Source organism: Onthophagus taurus, chromosome 7 (genome assembly GCF_036711975.1).
Source record: "Onthophagus taurus isolate NC chromosome 7, IU_Otau_3.0, whole genome shotgun sequence".
NCBI classification, from domain to species: domain Eukaryota; kingdom Metazoa; phylum Arthropoda; class Insecta; order Coleoptera; family Scarabaeidae; genus Onthophagus; species Onthophagus taurus.
Genome location: NC_091972.1, coordinates 34551447 through 34575815, shown reverse-complemented (window position 1 = coordinate 34575815; position 24369 = coordinate 34551447). Strand labels below are relative to the sequence as shown.

At 33.2% G+C, this 24369-nt stretch overlaps 3 protein-coding genes and 1 pseudogene across 9 annotated transcripts in view; 2 read left to right on the top strand and 2 right to left on the bottom strand.

The window, feature by feature from the left end:
• The window catches only part of LOC111417557 (wunen), a 66762-nt gene extending 53745 nt beyond the window's left edge, over window positions 1-13017 (top strand). Inside the window, exon 6 of the mRNA XM_071197318.1 lies at window positions 12651-13017. Coding sequence (XP_071053419.1) covers window positions 12651-12812 — 162 coding nt within the window. The 3' untranslated portion in view covers window positions 12813-13017. The remainder of the gene's footprint in view (window positions 1-12650) is intronic.
• Window positions 13018-13024: 7 nt separating this feature from the next.
• LOC111417558 (four and a half LIM domains protein 2 pseudogene) lies at window positions 13025-14656 on the bottom strand (annotated as a pseudogene).
• A 2675-nt stretch (window positions 14657-17331) lies between these two features.
• On the bottom strand, window positions 17332-18410 carry LOC111417560 (NADH dehydrogenase (ubiquinone) 15 kDa subunit). 4 transcript variants are annotated; one of them, XM_071197378.1, is made up of 2 exons: window positions 18319-18410; window positions 17332-17733 (listed from the first exon to the last, which is right to left on the bottom strand). In XM_071197378.1, exon 2 carries the CDS (start codon window positions 17730-17732, stop codon window positions 17424-17426), a length of 309 nt encoding a protein of 102 aa, XP_071053479.1. In that variant the 5' UTR covers window position 17733; window positions 18319-18410; the 3' UTR covers window positions 17332-17423. The 4 variants fall into 4 exon arrangements, with proteins under 4 accessions (XP_071053479.1, XP_071053478.1, XP_071053477.1 ...); XM_071197377.1 differs by lacking the exon at window positions 18319-18410 and adding an exon at window positions 18035-18131; XM_071197376.1 differs by lacking the exon at window positions 18319-18410 and adding an exon at window positions 17840-17991.
• LOC111417559 (uncharacterized protein C14orf119) lies at window positions 18299-19305 on the top strand. Of its 4 annotated transcripts, none has more exons than XM_023049876.2 (3): window positions 18299-18391; window positions 18541-18770; window positions 18878-19305. In XM_023049876.2, exons 2-3 carry the CDS (start codon window positions 18576-18578, stop codon window positions 19040-19042), a joined length of 360 nt encoding a protein of 119 aa, XP_022905644.1. In that variant the 5' UTR covers window positions 18299-18391; window positions 18541-18575; the 3' UTR covers window positions 19043-19305. The 4 variants fall into 4 exon arrangements, with proteins under 4 accessions (XP_022905644.1, XP_022905645.1, XP_022905646.1 ...); XM_023049877.2 differs by having other exon boundaries at window positions 18303-18395; XM_023049878.2 differs by having other exon boundaries at window positions 18308-18399.
• Window positions 19306-24369: the final 5064 nt, after the last annotated feature.

Below are 24369 nucleotides of genomic sequence, written 5' to 3'. Positions count from 1 at the left end.
GGAACTATGTTAGTCGGAGTTTCTGGCGAAGCAAGATCCTCACCCCTTCTCTGATTAAGAAGCCACATCGTAAAATTTTTCCGCAACTGGCCAAGATGACGATACCGCATCCCAAGGTTTTATATATTGCGTAGCCATTCAATATCACGCTAGCGAGTCCCTTTACGAAACACAATAAAACAATCACTCGTGCGATAACGTGCTCTTAGCAAATTTACGCAACTCTTCCGCATGAAATAGTTGAATCCAGTTCTTATTTTTCTGTCTTCTTTCCCTGGATTTTTCTAATAATGACATTGTTTATAGCTGATCGTTCCAAGCCGACTTGTACTATTTCTTGTGCTTGTCTGACGTCTTCGTTGTTATAAATTTCGGCCACTCCCAAATTCATAATGGTACTAAATTTTGATTTCTGAATCTTCATAAGGTAGAAGTCCATCAGGAGGTGTCTGGGATACCTGCAGTGGAGTTAAGGCTACCCAGGGCTTTTCAATCTGATACATTGGTGAATTAATGAGGTTGCGGTCAACCTGGTCTGCATAGTCCAGGAGTACATGTGTCATTGGCGACTCAAAATAGGACCGGTTATCCGTATCAGAGACAGGAAGTTCATGGTAGCAAGTATACGTTTTTCTTACTTGCACTCTCTTTGGTACACATTTCAATATGTACAGGACTTCTCCGATTGCACGGCCGACATAACTCGTTTCATTCTTAGCGAGCAAACTAACGGTGGTTGGTGATAACGGGGCCAACAATAAGCGATTTTTATGTGTTTCTATATACGATTTGTCGGTGAATCCGGGCTCTTTGGACTATTTGCACTTGTAACATGTTTTCTACATAATTGGACCTTATTTGTGAACAATTTCCAACGTTTTTTTTTTTTTAGCGATATGAGACTAATATTAACACTACGGGTGCTACAATCGTATGTGATAATAAATTGTTAATCCTATATTTATGTAGGCTCCAATCGCCAATAAAGTAGTTAAGAGCGCTGAAACAAACAAAAACAAAAATCCGATTTTCCGGTGTTTAGTAATCAACAACAGAATAGACAATAAAAGCTATTAATTATATATTTTTTTTTTATTATTTAAAAAAAAAATAAATAAATTTATTTTCTTTTTAATTTTAGTATTTAACTTATTAATTTACTTATTTTAATATTAATATTTTTATTTATTTATTAGTTATTTATTTTTTTTTTCTTTTTTTTTTACCTGTATACCTTATACTTTACCTATACCTAGCTGGAAGTTTTATGGCTCTCCTCTCCCGTCGTATTGCCAACGGTTCTTCAAGGGGTTCATCTATTAATTCTGGTGCCTTAATAATAATGCTATCGTCCTCACGTTCTCTTTCTATTTCTGAAGGGTTTTCAGAAGGTTCAGCTATTGACTCCAACAACTCCTTACTCATACATTCATTTTTCCCTTCCAGATTTTCTGCTGTACTAGTATCATCACTCTCTTCTAGAATTAATCGTCTCGGACATATATTAATTTTTGGGCAGGGGGTCTCATTTAGTAAATCTGTTACTCCTGTATTTTTTCGAAAAGTCAGATCCGGTGTATGTAAACTGATTATCGGCATATGTGGATCAACATACCGGTCTTCGTTTATTTCTTCGAGGTGTACATTCGAATCTAGGCTTTTACACTCTTTCGGGGTTGAGTCTTTATTAGTTCGAAATGATTTCAATCTATTACTATGTACAATAGATTTTAGCTTTCCGTTTACTGATGTAATTTCGTAGTTCTCTGGTCCTTTAATTTTTGTAATCATGTACGGTCCTATCCAAGGTTGGGCTAATTTTCTATTTAGACCTGGTTTTATAGATGTGTCTTTTAAGAGTACCAACTCTCCTACGTAAAAATCTCTGTGCTTACTTCTTTTATTATAATACTCAGCCTGTCTTCGAGCGGCAAACTGCAAACTTTCAAAAACCGTCTCATACACGTGGTTCATTCGCGCTGCCAATTCCGTCACATAGTTCTCATCACAGTCGTACTTACACCTGGAGGGTCGGAGAAAAACATCCACTGGTAATTCCATTTCCCTGCCGTATAACAAAAAGTGGGGGGTATAGCCCGTACTACTATGCACCGTTGATCTGTACGCCAGAAGAACATAGGGTAGCCATTCATCCCAGGTTCTTTGGTCCTTTTTAACATAGTGAGATAGTACGTCCTTGATCACCCGATGACTTCTCTCGATAAGACCATTGCACTCGGGATGATACGGTGTGGTTTGTATTTTGTCGATATTTAATAGCTTACAAATTTCCTTCATGAGTGACGACACAAAATTTGTACCCTGATCGGTGAGCAACTGCAGAGGAGTACCGTGGCGACTTACTATTTGCGTTACAAAAGCTCGAGCCACAGTATCAGCCTTCTGATCAGGTAAGGCTACTGCCTCTAAATATTTGGTGAAATAGTCCTGGAACGTAAGTATATACTTGTTTCCTTTGTATGTTGTTGGTAACGGACCCACTATGTCCATTGAACTTCTTTCGAATGGCTTTCGAACAGTTGTAAATTTTTGCAAGGGTGCTCTAGACATATGGGGGGAAGTTTTACGTCTATTGCATGACTCACAATTCGAACAATACTTTTTAACATCACGTGTCATAGACGGCCAAAATACCCTATCCTTAAGTAAAGCTAATGTTTTCGCTTGACCGCCATGACCTGCAAATGGTAAATCGTGGTAATCATGCAAAGCCTTCTGCACAAATGATTTCGGCAACACTAGTACTTCTTTTCCTAACTCATCAGTTTTAAATAAGAGCTTATCATTATCTATGAAATAACTATCCCTAAGATCTTTGTTTGATGAAAGAGAATCCCGTATTTCAATGCAAAACTCGTCCTTATCTTGTTCTTTCAAAATAACATTTTTATCCCAAACTGGCGTTGCTATATTTTCCTGTATTTTACATAGTGTTTTGTTTTTAACAAAAGGTAATTTATATACCATTATCATGGTATTCGTTCCCTCAAAACATTCTCTTAATTCTTCTTTAACTAGGCTCCACTTTAGTTTATCGAGACCACATCCTATTCTGGGTATTGCCAAATATCTCTCCCCAGATTTATTCATTTCCTCCCGTAACGTTTCTAGACACTGTCTCAACATGTGGTACGTTGGTTTATGGTAGTATTCGTCCTTTGTAATTAAATGGTATATTTTTCGTTTCTCCGCTATTTGCGGTACTATGTCACCAACTCCTTTCTCCTCGGATCTTAATTTTTCAACGGAGCCAAATCGCTTTTTAAATTCCTTTGCAATACCAGCTCCCATCGCAAAATCAGCCGAAACGCAATGAGCTAATACCCAACCTTGGGGAGCATCAAACAAATTTCCCTCTACTTCATTAATGCATAACTTATCTTTCTCATCCTTTCGGATTAGGGAAACTATACTGTTTCGGCTGAGAGCATCCACGTTTCCATGCTTTCGGCCCGGTCTGTGGATAATCTCGAAGTCATACTCCATTAGCATTAAAGCCCATCGTGCTAGTCTCGAGCTCGGGTCTTTGATATTCATCAACCATTTCAATGGTCTGTGGTCTGTTATGATAGTGAAACGGCGTCCATATAAGTAGCACCGAAATTGCTTTATCCCAAATATGACAGCAAGACACTCTTTTTCGGTAGTCGAATAGTTTAGCTCAGCCTTCTTTAGTCCTCTACTAGCGAAAGCCACAGGGCGTTCATTTCCCTCTCTCACCTGACTAAGTATAGCACCTAATCCTGTGTTACTCGCGTCTGTAGCCAAGATGAAAGGCTCATTGAAATCTGGGAAAATTAATACCGATTCTGATGTTATCGCGGCCTTTAAGCTTTCCACCGCTTCCAATTGCTCTTTTTCGAATTTAAACGCGACATCTTTGCGCGTTAACTTCGTAATTGGGGCCGCTAATCGGGTAAAGTCCGGTATAAATTTCCTATACCATCCCACCAGCCCCAAAAATTCTCTACAATTCCTAACGTTTTTTGGAACGGGGAAATTCTGTATCGAATTGATTTTTCCCGGATCCGGTTGAACGCCTTGGGCAGATATTATGTGACCAAGATAAGACACCTTTGGGACCGCGATCTGGCTTTTCTCCATCTTAAGTTTTAGTCCTGCATCTCGGATTCTATCAAAAATAGTTTGTAGTTTGTTCAAATGATCGTCGACACCCGTTCCATTGAAAATTATTATATCATCTAAATAGACGAGGCAATGAGTACCTAATAATCCCGAAAATGTAAAATTCATGAAGCGCTGAAACGTCGCGGGGGCATTTACTAGCCCAAACATCATTCGGTTGCTCTCATAGTGCCCGAACGGCGTGGAGAAAGCTGTTTTTTCTCGGTCATTCTTCTCCACTTCTATTTGATGGTACGCCGACGCTACATCAAACACGCTAAACAGATTAGTCTTCCCTAACACATCTACTGTCTCTTGCAGATTCGGCAACGGGTACACATCTTTCTTAGTTACCGCGTTGAGTCCTCGGTAATCTATACATACTCGGGGTTTTATCGATCCGTCTGACATCTGCCGGTTAACGATTACAACCGGCGCCGACCAGGGTGAATGAGATGGTTTAATAATATTTTTCTTTAACAGCTTATCTATTTCTTCCTGCAAGAACTCTCGTTGATGAACTGGTACTCTATATGGACGTTTACTAATTGGTGGTACATTCTCAGTAATAATTTGATGTTTGACCTTGTGAGTTTTCGTAAAACTTTCGTCACCATTGTCGAAAATATCTCGATAATCTAGTAACAATTTTTCAACTTTCTCTTTGTCTGTTTCTGATAGGTGGACCAATGAGATCGATTCCAAAAATGTTGATGTCTCTTCGTTTTCTCTTATCATTGCAACCATCTCGCTTTTTACTTCTGGATTAACCTTCTTATTCGGTATTATACAACTATACGCTCTAGCTATCTCTGTATGCTTTGGAATCGTTATTGATTCTTCTCCTATGTTTGCAACCAATACTCGTGGTTTTTCCCCTCTTGGAACAGCACATCTTCCTATTAATATATTTGGATGAAAGGGCGTTTTACTTGATTCAATTACAATGTCGTTCTTTTTATTATTATTACGCACGTCAACCGCTAACACCTTCTCTGTAAACGGTTCAACGATATCTTCTTCAACGGTGATAACAGGATTACATTGACAGTTTTTATCATTGTTTATTTCGTTTTCTTCCGTATCTTTCATATCAGTTTCATCCTTAATTTCTTCTTCATTTTCGCATTCCCTTAACTCATTATTTTCTGCAACAATTCGTGACTTCTGCGTCACTAATCCACTACTTCCGCTGGGGTCTTCTTGACTTTCGCCTTCTCGGCTCTCCCTTTGACTTTCTTTAGTCTTTAATTTCTCTGTTTTTTTTTCTTCTTCTTCTATTCTTCTATCGTGACAATCCCTGTCCACATTTACATCGATCATTCGGCGATACCCGGTTTCATAGTCATCGTTGCTATCTGAACTTAACTCCCCAAACTCTTCTACCAAAACATTTACCTCGAGTGGCATAAACCTCGTTCGTTGATTCGTCTCCTCGGTTACGTACTTTTCTTCGACTTCACGTTTCTTTATTAGATACTCCGTCCTCGTTACTTGCGGTTCGATTAAATTTATTTCCGTTGATAATTCTGATACATAATCATTCGCGAGTTCCAAATTATCTACCTGACCTACACCTAAACCTGATGTGGTGGATTCTCTACATTCAAGGGAATCTGTAGACACAATACGCTGCGACCCCAAATTGACGTTCATGATACTTGAAAATCTAACATCGATACCTCCTACATTTAGGCTACCTTTACTAAAATCAATAATTACATTGTGAAATTCCATAAAATCGCGTCCCAATACTCCATCTGTGGTTAAAGGCAAATTGTCCAAACATACATAGCACGAGAAATCTCCTAAATTCGATTCATTCCCCAATGAAAAATTTAACTCAGTCGTACCTAGCATGTCAATTCCGTGTCCCGTTATTCCCGAAATACTAAAATCTCCCGACATAGGTTTAATTGCTTCCGAAATTACACAAGAATGTTTAATTATCGTAACAGGAGAACCGGTGTCTACTAACATCGTTATTGGTTTGTTTTTATTGAACAATTTAATAGAAAAAGGTGTTTCAAAAATGAGTCTCATATGCGGTATAATCTTATTTACAGTTGGGTCATAATTTTCGACAGACTTTATTGACCTATCGTAACCCTTTAATTCGAGTCTCCTGCGGTTCGGGTATTCACCGCAGGACGATATGCGTTTAAAGAGTTCGTCTCATTGTACCTGTTATTTGCGGGAATTTGCGGTGATCTAGTAACCTGCGGGGGCGATTGTCGGCCCGTATAATTGTTATCGTTTACATTACGTCGCGGTTCGTTTTGATAATCTCGCTGTTGGTAATAAAAATTTCTTCGGTCGCGGTTGTTTACCTTATCGGATGAATGACCCTCTTGAAAACTAACACGGCGTGGGAGGTCACGCCTTTGGTCGTAGTTCGGTTGCATTTTATTTGAAGGTAACCTACATTGTTTACTAATATGACCGGGTTTCCCGCAATTATAACAATTAAACACGGTTGTCTGTGCATTACAAAATTTCGCAAAATGACCTGACTTTCCGCATCTGTAACATAATCTAGTAGTCGTATCCACCGCTCCTATATTAATTCGATTTGGACGATTTCGGTTTGTAGCCTGATTTAATTCTTCAAATGATGCGATCTCTTCCGCTTTATCTAGAGTTAAATCCGTTTCACGCATAAGTAACGTTCCTACCATTTGGCTTAATTCACGTTTCATTCCCACTTTAAATTGACTTAGTGCTAATTCATTAATTTTTATAATAACTCCCGGTAATTCTGCTGCTGTTACTTTCGCTTTGTCCTCCTCGATAATCTCATTCGCGATAGACTTTATACTGGTTACGTAAGACGACACGGATTCATCGTGTTTTTGGAACGCGCGCATTAATTTCCCTAGTGCTTCTCCCGGTAATTTTCGCGGGGTAAACTTTTTAATTAATTTTTCCCGTAATTCTACATATGTGACCTGATTACTCTGTAAGTTTGTTTCCGCCTTATAAAATTTATAAGCCTCTCCACTCAATCGATACCTAACAATATGAAGCATTTGTGTTTCATTCCAATTATCTAAGATCGCACGTTGCTCTAACCTTTCAAAATACAGTTTAACATTTTCTCGACCTGAAAAAGATTCTACCGTTCCTGCTAACATTCCTAAAGAAATCGGTGTAACCATCATTGGTGTTGTTAGAATAGAACCTTCAGCTTCGCCCGGAATTTCTGCTACGTTATCATCGGCGTTCATAGTGATTAAGATTTTTATTATTTTTAATGATAGTCACAAAATATTCACCTACTAACCCCTGCACGACAAAATTTATTACTTTATACGTACAAACAAAAGAATGATTGACAAAACATTAAAGAAAATTAACTCGAAATCTTTAAATTTTGAAACACGAAATAGTAACAAAAACAAAATAAAAAAATAACAATTAGATTTTATTTCTACTTTTACATCAAATTGTGCCAACCCCACACCTGACACCAGTTTGTCACAAACTAGCTCTCGAGAACTTCTCGTTTCCCGTAGTGGGTTTCCTAGCTAGGTCCACGGAGCGGCTCGCGTACCCAACTGTCCACGCACTACCGTTTTCTTGATAGCTAGCAATGACTGAGTTAGGGTTTGGCACACTGCATTCGTTCACTTGAAAGCAAACGGCAGTAATTTGAAATTAAGAATAAAAATAGATTGAAAGAAAACGAAATTTCACTGCTAAAGAATAAGTTTGCTTTATTTTTGAACAAGAACGTATTATATTATATATAAAAAAAAACAACTGACAAAGGTTTTAAAAAGTAAAAATTACATGACATAAGCTATTCAACAACATCATTACGAAATTTGCCGAGGTGGTTAGCAGGTTCAATGAGAAATCGGAAGTTTAAGATTTTAATAACGCTTACCCGTTTGTTAAAGTAAAATATTCATCGAAGAAAGAGAATCCAATTCAACGAATTTTATAACTAAATTGCTATAAGTTCAAATCGCACGACTCGAATTTAAAAACACAACAAAAACTTTAATTTCCCGGTTTCGCCCGATGCTTTTCTGTTCCAATCCCGTAACCGACTCCCCGATTTTTTCTTCATTTCTTCCCTGCTCCATCTACTCTAACTGCCACCTCGGCACATTCCTGCCAGAACCGCCTACGTAGTATTTAGTCTGGACCCTCGGTTCTCAAGACGCAACTTCGTAATTAAATTACAAAGTTCTGCCTGTATTGCGTTTTATTATTTTTTTTTAATCGCTTTCGAATCCCAAAATGCGGTTTGTTACATGCCTTTATGGTTAATTTAAATGCTTATTGACTGAAACAATACATTCCAGCAATTTCAATTTTAGTTTTATGTCGTATTTTGATTTCAAAATCGTTAAATTTGGCAATCGTGGTGATTTGTCTCTTATAAATGAATAATCATCAAGGATGAAGTAAAACCGTTTATGAATTATTATTTCTGGATTCATTTAGAATGTTTTTCATCTGAAACATTTTTTTCTATCATCTTTAGTTTTTTAGTTATAACTTATAACCAATTTAGGTAGGAAAATGATTGAACTTAAACATTTTCATATTTAGAGACCTATAAGCTGATGAATACCAATGATGGATCAAAATCATTTATGCATCATGCCTTTAAGGTTAATTTAAATGCTTATTGACTGAAACAATACATTCCAGCAATTTCAATTTTAGGTTTATGTCGTATTTTGATTTCAAAATCGTTAAATTTGGCAATCGTGGTGATTTGTCTCTTATAAATGAATAATCATCAAGAATGAAGTAAAACCGTTTATGAATTATTATTTCTGGATTAATTTAGAAAGTTTTTCATCTGAAACATTTTTTTTTATCATCTTTAATTTTTAAGTTATAACCTATTTAGGTAGGAACTTGATTGAACTTAAACCTTTTCATATTTAGAGACCTATAAGCTGATGGATCAAAATCTTTTATACATCATACCTTTAAAGTTAATTTAAATGCTTACTAGCTGAAGCAAAACGTTCCAGCAGTTTCAGATTTAGATTTATATCTTATTTTGATTTCAAAATCGTTAAATTTGGAAATCGTGGTGATTTGTCTCTTATAAATGAATAATCATCAAGGATGAAGTAAAACCGTTTATGAATTATTATTTCTGGATTAATTAAGAATGTTTTTCATCTGAAACATTTCTTTCTATAATCTTTAGTTTTGAAGTTAAAACCTATTTAGGTAGATACATGACTGAATTTAAACATTTGCGTATTTAGAGACCTATAAGCTGATGAATACCAATGATGGATCAAAATCTTTTATGCATCATATCTTTAAGGTTAATTTTAGTGCTTATTAGCTGAAACAATACATTCCAGCAATTTCAGTTTTGGATTTATATCTTATTTTGGTTTCAAAATCGTTTAATTTGGAAACCTTTGTGTTGTATGTCTTATAAATGAATAATCATCAAGGATGAAGTAAAACCGTTTATGGATTATTATTTTTGGATTAATTGAGAATGTTTTTCATCTGAAACATTTTCTTCTATCATCTTTAGTTTTTAAGTTATAACCTATTTAGGTAGGAAAATGATTGAACTTAAACATTTTCATATTTAGAGACCTATAAGCTGATGAATACCAATGATGGATCAATATCTTTTATGCATCATGCCTTTACGGTTAATTTAAATGCTTATTGACTGAAACAATACATTCCAGCAATTTCAATTTTAGGTTTATGTCGTATTTTGATTTCAAAATCGTTAAATTTGGAAATCGTGGTGATTTGTCTCTTATAAATTAATAATCATCAAGGATGAAGTAAAACCGTTTATGAATTATTATTTCTGGATTAATTTAGAATGTTTTTCATCTGAAACATTTTTTTCTATCATCTTTAGTTTTTAAGTTATAACCTATTTAGGTAGATACATGACTGAATTTAAACATTTGCGTATTTAGAGACCTATAAGCTGATGAATACCAATGATAGATCAAAATCTTTTATGCATCATTCCTTTAAGGTTAATTTTAGTGCTTATTAGCTGAAACAATACATTCCAGCAATTTCAGTTTTGGATTTATATCTTATTTTGATTTCAAAATCGTTTAATTTGGAAACCTTCGTGTTGTATGTCTTATAAATGAATAATCATCAAGGATGAGGTAAAACCGTTTATGGATTATTATTTTTGGATTAATTGAGAATGTTTTTAATCTGAAGTATTTCTTTCCATCATCTTTGGTTTTTTAGTTATAACCTATTTAGGTAGGAAAATGATTATACTTCAACATTTTCATATTTAGAGACCTATAAGCTGATGAATACCAATGGTCGATCAATATCTTTTATGCATTATGCCTTTAAAGTTAATTTCAATGCTTATTAGCTGAAACAATACATTCCACCATTTTCAATTTTAGATTTATATTTTATTTTGATTTCAAAATCATTAATTTTGAAAATCTTCGTGATGTGTCTCTTATAAATGAATAATCATCAAGGATGAAGTAAAACCGTTTATGGATTATTATTTTTGGATTAATATAGAATGTTTTTCATCTGAAACATTTTCTTCTATCATCTTTAGTTTTTAAGTTATAACCTATTTAGGTAGGAAATTGATTGAACTTAAACATTTTCATATTTAGAGACCTATAAGCTGATGGATCAAAATCTTTTATACATCATACCTTTAAAGTTAATTTAAATGCTTAAGCAAAAAATGCTAAGCTGAAGCAAAACGTTCCAGCAGTTTCAGTTTTAGATTTATATCTTATTTTGATTTCAAAATCGTTAATTTTGGAAATCTTCATGATGTGTCTCTTATAAATGAATAATCATCAAGGATGAAGTAAAACCGTTTATGAATTATTATTTCTGGATTAATTTAGAATGTTTTTCATCTGAAACATTTTCTTCTATCATTTTTAGTTTTTAAGTTATAACCAATTTAGTTAGTGAAAATGATTGAACTTAAACATTTTCATATTTAGAGACCTATAAGCTGATGAATACCAATGATGGATCAATATCTTTTATGCATCATGCCTTTAGGGTTAATTTAAATGCTTATTAACTGAAACAATACATTCTAGCAATTTCAATTTTAGGTTTATGTCTTATTTTGATTTCAAAATCGTTAAATTTGGAAATCGTGGTGATTTGTCTCTTATAAATGAATAATCATCAAGGATGAAGTAAAACCGTTTATGGATTATTATTTTTGGATTAATATAGAATGTTTTTCATCTGAAACATTTTCTTCTATCATCTTTAGTTTTTAAGTTATAACCTATTTAGGTAGGAACTTGATTGAACTTAAACATTTTCATATTTAGAGACCTGTAAGCTGATGGATCAAAATCTTTTATACATCATACCTTTAAAGTTAATTTAAATGCTTACTAGCTGAAGCAAAACGTTCCAGCAGTTTCAGTTTTAGATTTATATCTTATTTTGATTTCAAAATCGTTAATTTTCGAAATCTTCATGATGTGTCTCTTATAAATGAATAATCATCAAGGATGAAGTAAAACTGTTTATGAATTATTATTTCTGGATTAATTTAGAATGTTTTTCATCTGAAACATTTTTTTCTATCATCTTTAGTTTTTAAGTTATAACCAATTTAGGTAGGAAAATGATTGAACTTAAACATTTTCATATTTAGAGACCTATAAGCTGATGAATACCAATGATGGATCAAAATCTTTTATGCATCATGCCTTTAAGGTTAATTTAAATGCTTATTGACTGAAACAATACATTCCAGCAATTTCAATTTTAGGTTTATGTCGTATTTTGATTTCAAAATCGTTAAATTTGGAAATCGTGGTGATTTGTTTCTTATAAATGAATAATCATCAAGGATGATGTAAAACCGTTTATGAATTATTATTTCTGGATTAATTTAGAATGTTTTTCATCTGAAACATTTCTTTCTATAATCTTTAGTTTTGAAGTTATAACCTATTTAGGTAGATACATGACTGAATTTAAACATTTGCGTATTTAGAGACCTATAAGCTGATGAATACCAATGATGGATCAAAATCTTTTATGCATCATGCCTTTAAGGTTAATTTTAGTGCTTATTAGCTGAAACAATACATTTCAGCAATTTCAGCATTGGATTTATATCTTATTTTGATTTCAAAATCGTTTAATTTGGAAACCTTTGTGTTGTATGTCTTATAAGTGAATAATCATCAAGGATGAGGTAAAACCGTTTATGGATTATTATTTTTGGATTAATTGAGAATGTTTTTAATCTGAAGTATTTCTTTCCATCATGTTTGGTTTTTTAGTTATAACCTATTTAGGTAGGAAAATGATTACACTTCAACATTTTCATATTTAGAGACCTATAAGCTGATGAATACCAACGATCGATCAATATCTTTTATGCATCATGCCTTTAGGGTTAATTTAAATGCTTATTAGCTGAACAAATACTTTCACAATCGTTAATTCGATCATGTCTTTAGGATTAGTTTAAATGGTTATTAATGAATTGATATTTCTTTTTGCAGACAAAATGGTTTAAAGTACAGGGTTTTGAATGGAATTCAGAACTCGAATTTATTGAGAAAACTTCGTTGGGATCGGATGTTAAATCGACTGACAAATTCAAGGCTGGGGTGTTAATTCGGAATGATCAAGCTGGAAATGGGGACCAAATATTCGAAGCCTAATGTGTTAGGTGATCGGTAATCAAACCAACAAGATATGTAGATTATTATTTATTATGTTTATTTATTAAATAATTTATTTGCTCAAAATTTTTTTATGCTTCATTAAAATCGTCTTGATAACAAATTGATGAATTTATTTTTGTATTTCTTAAAATATAAATAATAAAATATATCTTAAAATACTATCTAAAACTACAAAAACATATTAAGATTTAACAGGATTTGAATTTTCCTTTAGCACAATTAGGACATAAAATTTCGTCTTTCTCCATAATAAATCCTTTTCCTCCAAGTCCACATCGGCAAATAGCACAAAAGAAACAGTTATCATGCCAATGATGGTTATCATAATTAATATATTTAATCCCATCGCCATTAATTGGCTCTCTACATCCAAAACACTTTTTCGCAAACAATTTTCCAAAACATTTCGCGCAATAAGGTTTCTCATCGCGACTTGTAAACGTGACTCCGGAGAGTAAAGTAGGACAATTTGTACAGTTAAAACATTCAGTATGCCAGGGTTGATTTTTATAAGTAACTCCTCCCTTGATAATAACTTTATTACATTTAGTACATTTAGTTCCAAATTTTTCTTGGTAACAATCATCACAAAATATTTTATCGAGTTTATTGGCAAATTTTTTTCCTCCGATAGGCGCTTGACATTCATTACAAATAAAACACTGCTCATGAAATTGTTTGTTCTTGTATTCGACGGTGTTCGTGCCAAATTTGAACGTTTTATAACAAGAATTACAACGAGGAGCTAATTTTTCTTCGTGACATCTTTCGCAATAAATATCATCCTCTTTTGTAATAAATTTTTGATTAACCAAAGATTTTTGGCAAAATTTGCAAGTAAAGCAAGTTTCGTGCCAATGATTTTTTTTATAAATTAAATATTTCGCGTTTGTCCCAATAGATTTCTCACATTTTTTGCATGATTGGGCGAATGTCGATTCGTAACATTTTAAACAATAAGGTTTATCTTCGTGTCGGGTGTATTGTTTTCCAGTTAATATACAATGGCATTCGTTACACCAAAAATGATCTGTATGCCATTTTCTTCCCAAAGCTCGCGTACAAGTTTGATTAAAAATTAATTCATCACAAGTGGAGCATCTTGGTCGTAATTTTTCGCCGTAATGTCGATTACAAAATAAAGAATCTTCGTGGACGCAATGTTTTAAATCTTGTAGAAACTCCTTACATTCGGTACATTTAAAACAGTTTGGGTGCCAAAAAGAATTTTTTAAGTGTGGTGAGATTATAAAAAAAGTTTTGGCTTGAATAACTTTTTTGCATTCAACGCAATTCTTTGTGCTATTATGGGCGTATTTAACGAGACCTTTTTCGGAGATAAAATCGTTGCGGGTTTTTATAAATTCTTCGAAGGATTCTTTTCCAGAAGAATCGAGAAATTTGCAATTATCCAAACTGTCGTCTTGTAATGGATTTTGTTTTAACAATTTCTCTTTTCTTACTTTTTCACCTTTTGTACCTATTTTTGGGATTATATCTTCTTCGAATTGCGAATAAAAACTTTCTGCTTCTAATAAAGTTGTTAAACCATCCGGAATAAAACCATATCCCAATAATTTTTGAGCATCTTTTCCTTCAATCTCTTCCGAATCTCTTCGTTTCAATAAATTTAATTCTTTATGCTTATTTTTGCACATACAAGTTTTACAAACGCTTTTTAAACACTTTGATATCTTCAATAAATCAGGTTTATCGAAAAGTCTTGAGTATATTTCAACGACTCTTGCACAAGCCATCATTAGCTGAGGCCATGGATCACCGCAACAATCACCTTTAAATTTTTCTTGTTTCTCGGACATCTTAATTGAAACTGAACGAAATTGCAAAAACAAATTTGTAATATACGAATAATATATTCACTTTTAAATAAGATTAAAACCAAATTAAGATAATTCGCAAATAATAAACAAATAAAACAAGAATCTTAATGGGAATTTAATTTAAACCCATTTAATTTTAATACTACCCTTTATTTATTTTTATTACAATAACAACACAAAGAAAACAAAATAAAAATAAAGTTACTAATTCTACTGGAATTTTAAATCGTAGAATCAAGTCTGGGTGTGGGGTTTTAAGGTTAATTTCAATTCTTATTAGCTGAAAAAATACATTCCAGTAATTTCAGTTTTGGATTTATATCTTATTTTCATTTCAAAATCGTTAAATTTGGAAATCTTGGTGATTTGTCTCTTATAAATGAATAATCATCAAGGATGAAGTAAAACCGTTTATGGATTATTATTTTTGGTTTAATTTAGAATGTTTTTCATCTGAAACACTTTTTTCAATCATCTTTAGTTTTTAAGTTATAACCTATTTAGGCAGGAACATGATTGAACTTAAGCATTTTCATATTTTGAGATCTATAAGCTGATGAATACCAATGATGGATCAAAATCGTTTATGCTTCATGCCTTTAAGGTTAATTTCAATGCTTATTAACTGTAACAATACGTTCTAGCAGTTTCAGTTTAAGAATTATATCTTATTCTGATTTTAAAATCGTTAAATTTGGAAGCTTTTGTATTTTGTCTCTTATAAAGGAATAATCATCAAGGATGAAGTAAAACCGTTTATGGATTATTATTTTTGGATTAACTTAGAATGCTTTTCATTTGAAATTTTTTTTTATCATCTTTGGTTTTTAAGTTATAACCTATTTAGGTAGGAACATGATTGAATGATTGAACTTAAACATATTCATATTTAGAGACTTATAAGCTGATGGATACCAATGATGGATCAAAATCTTATATGCATCATCTTTAAGGTTAATTTAAAGGCTTATTAGCTCTAACAATACGTTCCAGCAGTTTCAGTTTTAGATTTATGTCTTATTGTGGTTTCAAAATCGTTAAATTTGGAAATCTTGGTGATTTGTCTCTTATAAATAATAATAATAATAAAGGTCTTTATTTCTAAACCAAACACAATTAGAGTTACATAATCGACGAAGGGCGAGATTCAGCCAGAAGACTGATCTTCCACCTAATCCTTCAAACGTAAAAAAAAACATATAAAAAAATATACAGGGTAATTCAAATTCGACCCCCACCATGGGGATCTCAGAAACTATAAGAGATACAGAAATGGTTAAATGGGGGCAAAGTTGCGTATCTTAGAGCTCATCGTTTTTCAACAAAGTTTTTGGATCTAGCCGTTTTAGTTTTTAAAATATGGCCGAAAAACAAAAACATGACTTTTTCGTTTTTTGCCTTTAACTCCTTTATTTTTCGTTTTTTCATGAATCTGAAAAAACAATCTTAAGGCAACTTTTTATGAAAAATGTCATGACACAACTAGAAATTTTCTCCCACGTTTGGTTTTCGTAAAACTATCATCAGGTTCATAATTATATTCAGGTCATAATGAAATCATGTGCTTATTTACAGCAGAGTTATATATTTACAGCATTTACCAGCAGAGTTGCTCTTGATTGATTCAAAAATCGTGAAGATCTCATACTCAGTAACTTGATGAAAAACTAACTTGTTTGTGGTTGCCTTAGGGTTATTTAAATAATAATTAATTAAATTGCCGTTATCATGATGGAAATCTTCGAGATATGTCTGTTATACAGGATGATTCAAAAAACCGCCGACAGACTTCTAGGGCAGATAATACATCAAAAATTAAGATGAAAAGTCTTAATATACATGGGGTCGCAAATGCCTCCTTAACGAAATATAGCGGTTCAAAGTTTCTTGAAAATTAAACATTATCAATAAAAAGCCCTTTTTTAAAAATATTTTCAACTCCACTGCTAATTTTGTCAAACGTACAGTATTTTCGTGTAAAGTGATCAATTATCTATCAATTGGTCTCTTACAAAACTTTTATTAAAGGAACAGTTTTTGATTGAATTAACAAATTTTCTGCAAACGTATGTTTCGTAAAAACTATTGCTTTGATCAAAGTTTTGTAAGAGACCAATTGATAGATAATTGATCACTTTACAGGCGTGAGAGCAATATTTTTAAAAAAGTACTTTTTATTGCAGATAATGTTTAATTTTAAAGAAACTTTGATCCACTATATCTCGCCAACGAGGCGTTTGCGACTCCATGTATATTAAGACTATTCATCTTAATTTTTCATGTATTATCTACTCTAGAAGTCTGTCTGCGGTTTTTTGAAGCACCTGTATAGAAATAATCATCAGGGATGAAGTAAAACCGTTTATGGATTATTATTTTTGGATTAATTTAGAATGTTTTTCATTTGAAACATTTTTTTCTATCATCTTTAGTTTTTAAGTTATAATCTATTTAGGTAGGAACATGATTGAACTTAAACATTTTCATATTTAGAGATCATCAGCTTATAGGTAAATACCAATGATGGATCAAAATCGTTTATATATCATGTCTTGAGGGATAATTTACTTTCACAATTGTTAATTGGATGATGTCTTTAGAATTATTTTGAATGTTTATTAATGTATTGATATTATTTCTTTTTACAGACAAAATGTTTTTTTAATACTACCCTTTATTTATTTTTATTACAATAACTATACAAAGAAAACAAAATAAAAATAAAGTTACTAATTCCACTGGAATTTTAAATTGTAGAATCAGGTCTGGGTGAGGGAGCATAACGATTTTCTTTAGTTCTTTCCCCAGAGTAATATTGTCGATCACGCTCCCATCTCATTTCAAACGTACGTTTAACTTGAGCTTGATTATTAGAGCATGCTTTAAAATCTTCAATTAAAGTGTGGCACTTATTCAATGCGTTATCCAATCCATAAGCTTCGAAACAATCAATCATATCCATTTCACGTTTAGCACATTTCCCATACCATTGGTGACTGATCATAGCCCCGGTGATATCGGTGAAGGGTGTTTTAAAATACGGGGATAAAGACATTCTAAAACAAATAGAAATAAAGTTAGTAATAAAAATTATAGGTTATGTCCTCTTACATAACACTTTTTTCCCCATTATAAAAAGGTTTGCATATAAAATTTACTTACTTTGATTGAGAAACTAATAATTTTGATTAAAAACCGAATAAAAATGTAAAATAGATTCGAATTCGTTAAATTTTTTGGTTAGAGCAACTGACAGATAATGTCAAAATGCGAATTTTAAGGTTATGCTATCTAGGTTGTATTTATTATGGTGACGTTCCTAAACAAAAAAAAATTATCAAATTAAATTTTACTTACTTTATTTTGAGCTTTAATAAAGAAAAACTTTAATTTGAAATATATTATCCAAATTATTTTGATATTAAATGTCAAAAATAAAATTTTTTGGTTATGTTATCTGTCACCTGTCTAAAACACCTACATTACCGACACCTATCTAAACAACTTAGGTCAAGGACTCTAATTTGAAAAGTGAGGGCAAACACAGTAGAGCGGGGTCATTTAGGTTCATGGAATCGAACAAGTTTTTATCGAAATTCGCTAATATTATAATGAACTCGGAGTAACTGTAAAGTATCTACCGTTAGTGCCATTTCGTCTCGAAGAATTCACCTCCACTCTAAAAATTGATCTGAATCGAAAAAAAGAAAAATCGTAAGTAGGTAATTTTCTTTTGCGTTCACGTTTGCAATGTGGAGATCCTTTGCAAGTCATGTTGTCGCGTTAAAACCTTTCTCTTATGGTATTTTTAACGCTCCAGAACAAAGAGGTACGTTTTCAGCTATACGCGATTTATTTTTCAGTGCTTTAGAATCATTTTAACAACAGTAGAGACAACATGACCATGCTCAGTGTTGATGCCCAGATAAGGTACTTGGTGCAATGGTTTAACGAGTGGAGTGAACTGCAAAAGTCTGATTTTTTACCTATTATGACGGAAAAATATACAAACAAACCATACGTTAATGGAATTACTAACGATATTGCTAACATTAACTGCCAAGAAAAACCAATGTCATTATTCCAATGCAGGGTAAGTTATTAACTCATTCAAATATGGTTCATTCTTATTGCTGAGTCATTTAACACTTTGAGTCACTTTAATTTACTTAATTGGTTAATTAACTTTTTTGTTTGAAGGTAAAATTGTTTAAAGAATGGTTTTCTCAATGGAATCCGGAACAACGTGAATCGTTTTTGAAAAAAATATTGGAATCGGACGCTAGTTTTGCTGAAAAACTAAAGGGGGAAATGCAAAATGGAATTGATCATGACGGGAATGAGGAGGAAATACTCGAAGACTGATTTATTTGATAGGTGGAGGTTATTTTTGTTTGTTAAGCTCTCTTATACATATAAATTTAAGTTTATATGATGATTAATTTCATCTTACCTGATATTTATTTTTGTATCTAGAGATTTTTATTTTTTATTCCTTTTTTTTATTTTTAAGTATTTTGTTAAGAAGTACCTAACATATTTAAGTGTAACTTTTTATTTTTACTATTTCTTGGTATGTATGAAATTATTTGTGATAATGGTTAAATATATCTATCCAAATATAAAAATGTATTTAAATTTTATCAAAAACGTTATAAAATATCTATATTTAAATCTTTTCATTATTATATTATTGGCAAAAATAAATATTCCAGTGATAATTAAATAATTATTTTTAAGGTAGAAGTTGTTTCTGTGAAAACAGTTAATAAAAAACATTAGTTAACATTTAAAGTATTTAACAATAAATGAGAAACTAAAATTAATTGCTGAGGTAGAAAAGAAACAAATATTGCAACAGTTTGGAATAACACATTGTAGATTGATTTAAAAAAAAAAGGACAAACTTTTAGAAAAAAGTGATCACATGTTTGGTAGTGAATGAAAAATGCTTAAAACCTGTGTTAATAATGATCTTGATGAAGCAATGCTTAAAGAGATAATTGTGTAACACATACATATTATAAAAATGTTGGTCTTTCAGGAACTCCAATTTGAGAAAAAGCTTAACAATTTTTTAGCTTGATGATGAGGGCTGATCGCGGCTGCACAGCGGGCTATTCCTGCAAGGCAAAGCGCCTCTCAAATAGGGATTGTAGTGTGGCTAGAAAAGTCGTCACTTGCACATCCATGGACCAGACGATTCAAACGTTTAAGCAGTTCAAATCGACTGGAGAAGACATCTTTCCTGCTTTGTTACAGCAGGGAAGGTCACTGTTGTTGCCAATTTTGGTAAACATTTTCAGAGCGAGTGTCGCCTGGAAATATGTACCGGTAGAATCGACCAAGGTAAGGGTATCTACGTAGAAATACAAGCTTACGCTGATGACATTGTCGTTATGGTCAACGCAACCTGTTTGTCGAGGATATTTAAAGTCCTCCAGGTCAAGGACCCTAGATACCATTTGCGCTTGGTGTAAGGGAGAAAATCTTTCGATAAACCCGCAAAAGACAATTGTTGTGCCCTTCACCAGGAAACGAAAGTTGGATGAACTAATCCGCTCAACTATCCAAGGTGAAGAAATTCCTTTCTCAAAAGAAGTCAAACATCTAGGAGTAATCCTAGACAAAACCTTGTCATGGAATTTATATTTGCAGGGAGTTTTGCACAAAGCTAGACTATCATTGTGGACTTGTCGCAGTCTTTGTGTAAAAAATTGGGGTCTTACCCCTGAAAGACTGTACTGGCTCTATGTGACTGTGGTTAGACCTATAATCACATTTGGAGCAGCAGCTTGGTATAGGAATGTCCGATAGACCTCAGTTATCAGTAAACTTTCACGAATTCAACGAGTAGCTGGATTGGCAATCTCTGGTGCAATAAACACAACGCCAACTCTAGCAATGTAGGTTCTGTTTGGCCTATCTCCTCTGCATTTGTATATAGAGAAAGTAATTAGAACAACCATTTATAGATTTAAGCAATATGCTCGAAACTGTTCCGACGTGTCCTACCAATGGGCTGCGGAAGACATTATAAGCACTGATACCGTGCTATTAATGCAGTCAGATTTGGCGGCATCACTATCAGTGATTAATGCTCGATACCAAATTTTCATAGACCTCTTCGTTTTTGATATACAGGGAGTATTTCAAAATTTACGATTTTCAGACACCCCCGTATCTCGGCTATCCGGAAACTAAGTAAAAAAGTAAAAACGGGTTCTAATAGATTTTTTCACGGAGAATCCAATGGTGCACGTAGAATTTTTCTAGTCATCACGGTTTTTGGGTTATAAACACAACTTAAGTTTATTTAAATGGAACCACTTATATTTTATTTTTTTATTGAACTGGATTTTTTTCAAGCTTTTCAATGATATATAATACTCTATACTTACCTTTATAATTAACCTCGAAATTGAATAAAATACATTATTTTATAAGTAGGCAATGATAAATAGACTGCCTAGCCTGACGTCACAGAGATGGGCGGAGCTTATATCGACTCCAAACAATTTCGTTGCTAACCACAGTTGCTAATGATAAACCGTAATAAAAATGTCATTTGAAATGTCATAAAAAGTCACTTAGTTTATTTTATTTTAACACTAATTGAAAAATTGCATATGGTGATTTGCCGTTAGCAACACACTTAGCTATGAAAATGTTTGGAGTCGATATAAGCTCCGCCCATCTCTGTTACGTCAAGGCTTAGGTTGTCTATTAAGTGATCGCGTTGCTAGGATACCGGAATAAACAAAGTAAACATAGTTAATTACTGTCAAACTTAATTTTGAATTTTGTGCTAACAATAAGTCGTGTGTTACTTAATTAACTTAACTTAATTATAATATCTTTTTCTTGAAATGGAGCGCTATGAAAATTATGAAAAATATGACATGCTAGCATGTTACATTCATGCAAATTAAAATGTTAATCAAGCTGCTAAATTATACATAAATAGGTAGAATGCAACATTTATCAGCAATAACATTTTATTAGCAGATTGTTTCACTTCAGATATCCAGAAAAGTGGAAGTTTTTTGATGCCCAAGCCAAAAAAATATAATAAAGAAAATCGGAATAACAATGAAATTACCGTGTTAGGATGTGTGGAAGCCGCGCCTAAAACATCATGTAGGGAAATTGAATGTCAAGTTGGAATTAAAAAATCGACAGTATGTGCGATTCTAAAAAAGTATAAATATAAACCCTACAAAGAACAAATAGTTCACCACTTACACCAGGGAGATGCCGAACGACGTTTGGAATTCTGTAACTGGTATTTGAACCATGCACAAAATAATATTGAATTTAGTTCCTCTATTATATGGTCTGATGAGGCATATTTTACCAGCACAGGAATCTAAATATATCGTATATAATCGTCATAATAACAGGCATTGGCATCAAGAAAACCAACATATTGTAATTGAGCGGGAGCGTCAAGGAAAATTTGGTTTTAGCGTGGCATGTTTTATTATTGGGCCACGAATTGTTTACAAAATATTTGAAGGAAACCTTTGCGCTAATCGCTATTTGGCCATCTTGCAAGAGGCTTTGCCAGAGATTTTGGATGATCATTCGGCTAAATAATATTTATTTTCAGCAGGACGGAGCTCCCGCTCATAATGCGCAGTTAGTGAGTCGCTACCTAACTGCAGAATTTCCTGGTAGGTGGATAGGCACACATGGTCCAACGCGATGGCCAGCAAGATCACCTGATTTATCTATTTTGGACTTCTTTTTATGGGGATATATCAAGAATCGGATATATAGTACCCAGAATCGAACAAAATTGGAATTGAAAATTGCTGTAACTGATGCTTTTTCACATTTACAGCAACATCCCATAACTATTCTAAATGCAATTAAACGCATTACTAAACTTTGTGAACAATGTGTGCATCAAAATGGTAACAACTTTGACAATTCTTGTAACTTGAAGCCATATTTGCATAATGTTTAGTTTTTAATAATTTTTCGTTTTTAGCAAACAAAATTTAATAGATACATTTTTTTAATAAGTCAATAATCAATATTATAGTATTTTCAAAATTCTTTGTTTATTCTGGTATCCTAGCAACGCGATCACTTAATTTATCATAGCCTACTTATAAAAAAATGTGGTTTTTTTAATTTCGAGGTTAATTATAAAGGTAAGTATATAGTATTATATATCATTGAAAAGCTTGAAAAAATTCTAGTTCAATAAAAAAATAAAATATAGGTGGTTCCATTTAAATAAACCTAAGTTGTGTTTATAACTCAAAAACCGTGATGACTAGAAAAATTCTACGTACACCATTGGATTCTCCGTGAAAAAATCTATTAGAACCCGTTTTTACTTTTTTACTAAGTTTCCGGATAGCCGAGATACTGGGGGTGTCTGAAAATCGAAAATTTTGAAATACTCTCCCTGTATATCAAAAACGAAGAGGTCTATGAAAATTTGGTACCGAGCATTAATCACTGATAGTGATGCCGCCAAATGTGACTGCATTGATAGCACAGTATCAGTGCTTATAATGTCTTCCGCAGCCCATTGGTAGGACACGTCGGAATAGTTTCGAGCATATTGCTTAAATCTGTAAATGGTTGTTCTAGTTACTTTCTCTATATACAAATGCAGAAAAGATAGGCCAAACAGAACCTACATTGCTAGAGTTGGCGTTGTGTTTATCGCACCAGAGATTGCCAATCCAGCTACTCGTTGAATTCGTGAAAGTTTACTGATAACTGAGGTCTATCGGACTTTCCTATACCAGGCTGCTGCTCCATATGTGATTATAGGTCTAACCACAGTCACATAGAGCCAGTACAGTCTTTCAGGTAAGATCCCAATTTTTTACACAAAGACTGCGACAAGTCCACAATGATAGTCTAGCTTTGTGCAAAACTCCCTGCAAATATAAATTCCATGACAAGGTTTTGTCTAGGATTACTCCTAGATGTTTGACTTCTTTTGAGAAAGGAATTTCTTCACCAACAATTTAAAAAAACCTAAGTTGTGTTTATAACTCAAAAACCGTGATGTCTAGAAAAATTCTACGTGCATCATTGGATTCTACGTGAAAAAATCTATTAGAACCCGTTTTTACTTTTTTACTAAGTTTCCGGATAGCCGAGATACGGGGGTGTCTGAAAATCGTAAATTTTGAAATACTCCCTGTATATCAAAAACGAAGAGGTCTATGAAAATTTGGTTTGCGGCATTGTAAGTTTCACAAAAAAGTAGCTCAGGTTCGCGCAAACCGCAACTTTCTATCTTTCATAATAACTGAGATACCCTGCAAACCCATCGAAATTTGAACATCCTGTACATAGCCTGGGTACGTACTGTACTGTATTCCAAGTATAACGATATCTATCAGGGTACAATAGATCCTTAGGGTCGCGGTGCAAGGTTGGTTGGTCCGCCTACCCGATATGTCAATTCGCATCTCCGTCCAATAAGGAATCGTATAGTTCGATTATAACTTGTAACTTCTTCCGTGTCGTACGTTGCGTTTTATTATTATTTTGCCTTGTATTGGCATTGTCCTTGGACAGATTTCTGTGAAAGCTTCTCAGTTTCTCAAGTAATTCCTTTATTTGGATGGACATCTCATCATTCACAATTCATACCCACGGGCTTGCTTAGGTTAGCTCCTGAACGAGGTGACGACGAATAATCGACTATCAAAAGC